A 7,685-nucleotide genomic window follows, 5' to 3' on the forward strand; every position below is an offset into this window, starting at 1 on the left:
CATTGACTATGATACTTTGAACATTTTTATATGCAAAGTAGACTCATACAAAGGACCACCAAGCATCCCAAGATATATAGAGTGTAGAGAAGGAATTCAGGGTTAACTATTATGCAGGTAACTGCAGTTCTCATATTTAGTTGATTGTGAAAATCCAACTGTTTGTCTACGGAGGAGAGCTAGCTCTGAATATTTGGTTAAGGCCTCCTGTCAGGCTTCGGTATTACAGGGCAATAACCGGGCTTTCATTCTGAAGTAAATTGCACCAGAGCTATTTAATAACAAGGAAGTGAGGCTTGGAGGTACAGAGATCTCTGGAGTAAACTCCACTACTGAATAAATTCTGGTAGTGCAGATATTTGGATTTCTCTGCCTCCTTCCTAAATGATAAAAGTATAGGGAATCTAAAGTGATGGAATTATTGATCTCCCTTATTGTCATCATGGCCTGTACCAAAAGGAGAAGTGAACAAGGCAGCCGCAATGGTGCAGAGGAAGAACAATTCCTTGGGGCTCTTACTTACTTACTTACTTATTTATTTTTCGGTTTATATCCTGCCTTTTTCCGACAAAGGGCTCAAGGCAGCTTACATCATTCTCCTCCTCCATCTTATCTCCACAACAACCCTGCGAGGTAGGTTGGGCTGAGAGTCTGTGCCTGGCCCAAAGTCACCCAGTTGGCTCCATGGCCGAGCGGGGACTAGAACGCAGGTCGTCCCAGTCCCAGTCCCATGCTCATAACCACGGCACCACACTGGCTCTCATCAATAGACCCCCAGCATGGTCTGGGCCCTTGGCAGGTGTCCAGCCATTCCTACCATTGTCACTTTTCTAGACTCTTTTTCTAAATGCTTTGAGAACGTCCAATGTTTGAGAACTCCCAATTGTTTGAGAACGTCCAATGTTCAGTCCCCAAGAAATGAATTTGATTTCAGAGAAGTGTTTAGCAGGCTGCTGTCCTGCAGCGTGCTGGACTAATGGGAAAGGGGCAAGGGCAAATGCCAAAAACAGCAGAATGTTTTAGCTTAAAGCTTTTATTGCTTGCTTCTGCTGCTTAGGATATGTTTTATTACCCAGAACAGCATAGGAAGGTCTGAAATTCTCCTTCTCAGACTTTGGGAGGCTCTGAGGCTCTGTGGAGTCCATTCCTCTAGTGTTTGTGACCTTGCACACATGCTCCGCCCTGTCTTAGAAAGTGAGCCAAGCCAGGAGTAAGTCCACAAATGCTAGAGGAATGACGCTTAGCTTTTTTTAAGATCAGACAGTTATCATGTACCCCTTTTTCCCTGTTCATGGTTCTTTAGAAGATGTCACAACTGTCTATTTTTGCTTCTGTGCCTAAAGAGTTATTTTGCTGAGTAATGTTTAGAATAGGGGACATTCACTGTTATTTGTGAAAGGGAAAGAAAAGTTTTTCCACTTCTATGCTTGTGTTACTATCCTATATAAGACGGTCCGGATACTTCAATTGGTGCAGAATAGAGCTGCCAGGCTGCTGACGGGGACTGGGCATTGTTCTCATAGAACCCCAGTTCTCCGTAACCTTCACTGGCTCCCGATTGAAGTCCGGGCCCAATTCAAGGTGTTGGTTATGACCTATAAAGCCCTCAACGGCTTGGGCCCTGGGTATCTAAAGGAACGCTTGCGTCCATATATGCCCGGCCGCTCCTTGAGATCAGCAGGAGAGGCCCTTCTCTGGGAACCCTCTGTGAATGATATTAGGAGGGTGAGTACCCGGAGGAGGGCTTACTCTGCGGTGGCGCCCCACCTATGGAATGCGCTCCCCAGAGAGGTCCGCCTGGCGCCATTGTTATTTGTTTTTCGGTGCCAGGCTAAGACCTTTTTATTTAAAACTTATTTTAATTGTTAATTTATTATGTAGGTTTTTTTAAATTATTAAGCCAAGATGCACTGGGTTTTAATATTTTTATTGTATAATTTTTATATGCTTTTGTTTGTTTTTGTTGTGAGCCACCGCGAGGCTTTGTTGCGGTGGGGCAGCATAGAAATGTTTTAAATAAATAAATAAATAAATAAATAAATAAATCACAGTGCCACCTAGAGGTTATGTAATGGAAAAGTAGAGAAAGAATTATTCTTCATATAGCAGTCAGTTCTGTGATAAAATCCGAAGTAATTGCAGAAGATTAAGGGTCTGTTGTAGAAAAAACTCAAATAACTTAGGAATGTGGTTTGCATTTTTATAATTGCTTCAGCATGATCTCAGAGGCAAACCCATAACCAAAAATTAGCAATAGATGATGTGCATTGAGCCAATAGGGGTACAGCAGGTATTTCCTACAGATCTTTGTTGGAGATAACCCACTTGGGCCTGATTCAAACAGAACCATTTACCTATGTCTTTTATAGTAATTTTTCATAAAAGTAATGCATAAGAATTTTGGGATGCATGAGCTGAAATATCCCTTAATTGTCATCAGAAGTTGTTATAGCTAATGTAGTAAGTGACAATTTTCTACATTTTTTTTCTTTCAGAAAACACACAGGACATTCTTATTATCTATGAAGAAGATACAGAGGAGTGGGCACTGTATTTAAAATCAGTACTCGTGCATGTTGTTTCAGAAGACGGAATCTTGCTATGTGATCTAGAAATGGCATCCATTCAGCCCTCAGAATTGCAACCTCTGTACTCTTACAGATGTAAACTGTTGATATTATCAAGTAGGCTTCTCAACTGCCTGAACCTAAAGAAAAGATACTTTCTGGACAAGATTCTTCAGCCTCCTGAAAGTGTGGTCATTTTCCTATGTGGGATTGAGAATTCAGCCATTATCTATCAAATACTGAATATAGACCAAAACAATCAGTTGATTACCACTGATCAAGATCCAGAAGTCTACATTGCCGTGATTATTAACACTATACAACGAGGTATTTTTTTTCACTCTTTTCAGTTGTTTTTATATTTCCAGGAAGGTAAAACTGATAAATACATTATCACCAGGGGTTGTTATAGCTGTTTTAAAGAGAGTTTATTCTGGTGCTAGCAACCTTTCTCAAATGTTAGTTCAATCTCAAGGAATGGTTGTTTATCACTAAGATAAATGATATGTCTCAATAAGCAGGGGTGTTTTTGAAATTCTCCTCATCTAAAAAGCCACTGATGTTATTGCGTGCATTGATTACAGTAATACAAGATTTCTGCTCTTTCATTGGAGTGCTAAGGATTGGAGACATTTCTCAGAATGCAGAGTTTCAGTCTTTACCTTGCTGTAAGGAGGTGTGTGAAGGATGTAGATGCTTCTTTTGCCATCCTTTACCTATTCTGTCTGGGCAGCTTATTTGACTGCTTGTGCTTCCTGAAAGATCCCTAAAGGACTTAGGTAGAATCTTGTCCCTTGGGGCCTCCCTGTGGTGCTGACTGCTGAGTACCTGAAAACTGAGAGAAGTATTTTTGGTTTTGCTTTGTTGGTGTGCAAAGAGCAACAACAGGGGTAATAGCTCCTGTCCTCAGGGAGCAGGTTTCACTCTAGGATGACCATCTAGTCCTCTATTTGAAAGTATCTGCTTTTGGCAAGGACCATCCAGCCTAGGTCAATTTAAAGGTGCAAATAAACTGTAGCATCCAATGTGACACTACTGCTAGTGTAAATTACACTGCACTCATTTAAATTACATATTCTGCAACACCAAAGGTACTTGCTGGTGCAGAGGGTTTCCATGAAATTGGCATTGAGCTAAAGGTACATTTCTGCTAGTGCAATGCAGTCTGTCAGTGATAGTGTCACATTGGACACTGTCCAATGCCTCAAAAAGAGAGAGCTGTTGACTTGAAATTGCCCATCAGCAGTTATCATCTGGATAGGAAACTGAGCAACACAGAGATTACTTGAGCTTAATGTTTTCTATTATGAGATTTTTTGTATTTCCATTTAAATTGAAGTAATTATTTCTAATTGTACAAGAGGTGCACACATTTGGTATTAACATACAAACTAACAGAGAAACGGTGTTCTCTTTTGGCTTCTTTTTGACTCCACTTGTGTCATTAGCTAGGTTTTCCTACTCCTTATCCCATTCATAAGCAATCTTCTTTAGCTTAGCTTATGAACTCCTTGAAACATTGACCTCTATAAACACTGCTATAAGTGCATTTTGAGCCCATGGAACACAGTGAAGTATATATGCAACCAACAAATGCATTTTGAGCTAATCCTCAAATTCAGGCTCTCTTAAGACTAACTTAAAGTGATGCCTTTCTAAGCATGGAAATTCATCCTATGAATTCACGCCATCACTAGAACTAAGAGTTTAAGTCAAAATCTTCATAGAAAAGGTGTGCTTTGGAAACATTTAAAAGTCTAACAAAGTTTTAATGGCTTAAATTCTCCTTGTGGGGCAGCAACAAATAGGAACATAACTACAACTTAGCAGTACTACAATTGCAGTGCCTGGTTAAAGCCTTTAAAGCTAGTTTGTTGGTCCAAGGTTTCAAGTGAAGTAGGTCTTTTCTTCTTTATCCACAACGAAAAACTTGGCAAGAGTGCCTGCTCCATATGCAAAGTGCTTATTCTGTAAACCTAAAGATCATTTAATATGTACTTTGTGCAGTACAGGTTGTTCAGCAACATCCAGTCCATAGTTTCTCATTATGGGTTGTTTCTGGTCCATTGAAAACTTGCTAGAATAATATTATAAGTATAAAACGAAACACTTAAAAGTCATTAAATAACCATTTTGTATGCATGGACATGAACTCTATGCCTATTTGTCCCAGTTTAACGCTAGAATGAAATTCAGGAATTAGAGGTTCAGTTGGGCCTGTAAAAAACTTGAAAAGCAGTGCACGTACCTCTCTTTCCCAGAATGCATGGCTATACATAATGATTGTGTTGAAGTCATATTCTGTGAGCTTTTTTGATGCAGCACGAGCTCTGAATGACCTTACAAACTGAGAAGCTTTTGAGGGAAGCTTGGAGTGTCAAGCTGCATTGTATTCAAACTGCTAGGCTTAGAGTTATTTATCCAGCTATTAATATTGAAAGGACCATAACCTAATTTCACTATGTGAGGTTAGTCATGGGGCAGACAGAGAGATCTCATTCAGTTTTAGAGTAATTCTGTGCCATAGCTAAGGAAGTGGAAGACATTTGTTGAATTTAATTTTGCACTTTCAAGCCACTGTTTGAACGAAAACTTGGTTATTCTTCAAAATCCACACCTGTCTGAATTTTACAATGGGAGACTCCAATTAAAAATGCATTAAAAATGTGGACATTGAGGATTGGAGAGATATTAGCAAATGCATTGTATCAGAAAAACTGGTTGAATAGAATGAGTATATTACATAGAAATACCCAAATGCATGTATCTGGAAAACATGGGTATGAATTTTCATACACTTTTTTAAAAGAAAATGCTCAAAGTTTGGAACAAGCCAGACTTTATAATGAGGAAATAAGAAACTGGGATAAACCAGAATTAGCAGGTTCTTTCTAGCAATATTTACCAAACTGGATTTAATACCTTAAAATGACTGCCAAACTCACCAGTTGATACAAAACACACCACAACTGATTTCTGTCAAAAACATCAACTTCCAGACTGCTACGCAACTTATCATATAACTTAATGTCATCATGTACAGTGGTTTTCTACCGCACAGTGATGACCAATAACAATGACAAAGAAACAGCACACATCATGAAATAACAACATGCGAAATAGCCATTCCAGATATTGGAAGCGTTTGCACAGCATGATAGGCCACCATGGTTTCGTGCACAGGATGGGATGGGATGTTGTATGAACCATGTTGTGGCGTTTCAGCATGGTATGCTTGATTTTAGAAACCACAATCTGTTCTACAGTTTCTGCACTTCACCATGGTTTCTCCAGGTATCTGAACACAGCATCATGGTTTCAAAGTCCTTGTATGCAGCTACCACAGAATCCCCTGAAAAGAGCAGCAGTTGTAGGAGGATGCGAACCCAGCCATTATGTTGAGCCAGTTATGCTATTTTCACAGGAGTTGTGTCATTTTTATTACAAACATAATTCACATTTCTTTGTAAGAGAAAAGAAGTTTTCAGGTAACTTTCCACTGGATAAAATAGATCATCTGTTCATTTGCTTGCACAAATACAGCTATGGGTATGATTCCTTAGAAGTAAAAAAGTTTCTTTTATGAACTGACATTTTTCCATATATTTATGAACTGAAATTTTATGAACTGAAATTTTCCCATTTTCCCATATATGGTTACCTAAAGGAGTGCTTACGTCCATACTTGCCCTCCCGCTCCTTGAGATCAGCGGGAGAGGCCCTTCTCCGGGAACCCTCCGTGAAGGATATTAGGAGGGTAAGTACCCGGATGAGGACTTTCTCTGTGGTGGCGCCCAATCTATGGAATGCGCTCCCCAGAGAGGTCCGCATGGCGCCGTCATTATTTGTTTTTCGGCGCCAGGCCAAGATGTTTTTATTTAAACGGCATTTTAATTGTTACTTATTTATTGATTTTATATCTTTGGCCAGGGTGTTTCCAATTATATTGTTTTTATATGATTATATTTATTTATTGTTGTAAGCCGCCCCGAGACTTTGGCAAATGGGGTGGAATAGAAGTTTAATAAATAAATAAATAAATAAATTGGCTACCTAGCTTAATGGAAGAGTATGAACAACAGATTCTGCTTAAGACCTAAGACTTGGGCACATTAAGTATTTAACCTTTCAATATTTTTTCGTTCATTTTGAACATCTACAAATGCACAAAGTACAAATGGACTAAGTATGTGCACAAAGATTCTTTGTCATATAAGTCCACAATTCCCCTTTTCACGCTGGATGTGTGAAATCAGGCCTGTTTTGGAAGGGTGTTAGGACAGGAGAGGGAGCACATGTGGGACCCAGTTCTTGATCCAGTGAGGAGGCATCAGGAGAGACAACCCACCGAAGTAGAAGGGTTCCATAGATCACACAATCTGGCCCTCCACCAGCAAGAAGCATCCTAAAGGCAGGTCTAGCAGCATTACTGAAAGAGAAGGACTAAGGTGAAGTTACCAGTTTGTGTTCAACTTTACAGGGGTTTATCCATAATACTCCATGGTAGTTATCCTATTTTGGAGGATGAGCTTAGCACCATGGATAATAAACACTGCAATGGTCCAAGAGCCCATTGCATAGGCGGCTCCAACCTTCCCTGCTCTGCCATGCACTCCAGCATTGTTATCCAGTCACTTGCTGTGCTGGTGTTACGGGAAATGAGGATGGGACTGTGAAACTGTTGTTGTTAGTCGCGAAGTCATGTCCGACCCATCACAACCGCATGGACAACATTCCTCCAGGCCTTCCTGTCCTCCACCAGCCCCCGGAGTCCACTCAAGCTCACACCAACTGCTTCAGGGACTCCATCCAGCCACCTCATCCTCTGCCATCCCCTTCTTCTTTTGCCATCTATTGTTTCCAGCATCAGACTCTTCTCCAGGGAGTCCTTCCTTCTCATTAGGTGGCCAAAGTATTTGAGTTTCATCTTCAGGATCTGGCCTTCTAAAGAGCAGTCAGGGTGGATCTCCTCTAGGACTGACCAGTTTGATCACCTTGCGGTCCAAGGGACTTGCAGGAGTCTCCTCCAGCACCACAATTCAAAGGCCTCAGTTCTTTGGCGCTCAGCCTTCCTTATGGTCCAGCTTTCACAGCCATACATTGCAACTGGGAAAACCG

General features: G+C 40.5%; 1 protein-coding gene across 1 annotated transcript in view; it reads left to right on the forward strand.

Annotated features, from left to right (window-relative positions):
• Positions 1-7,685, forward strand: part of BANK1 (B cell scaffold protein with ankyrin repeats 1) — a 153,669-nt gene that overhangs the window by 17,863 nt on the left and 128,121 nt on the right. Inside the window, exon 2 of the mRNA XM_044429665.1 lies at positions 2,496-2,894. Within this exon, the coding sequence (XP_044285600.1) occupies positions 2,496-2,894 (399 nt within the window). The remainder of the gene's footprint in view (positions 1-2,495; positions 2,895-7,685) is intronic.

The sequence above is a fragment of the Varanus komodoensis genome, unplaced genomic scaffold, assembly GCF_004798865.1.
Source record: "Varanus komodoensis strain SLA01 unplaced genomic scaffold, ASM479886v1 scaffold2, whole genome shotgun sequence".
NCBI classification, from domain to species: Eukaryota; Metazoa; Chordata; class Lepidosauria; order Squamata; family Varanidae; genus Varanus; species Varanus komodoensis.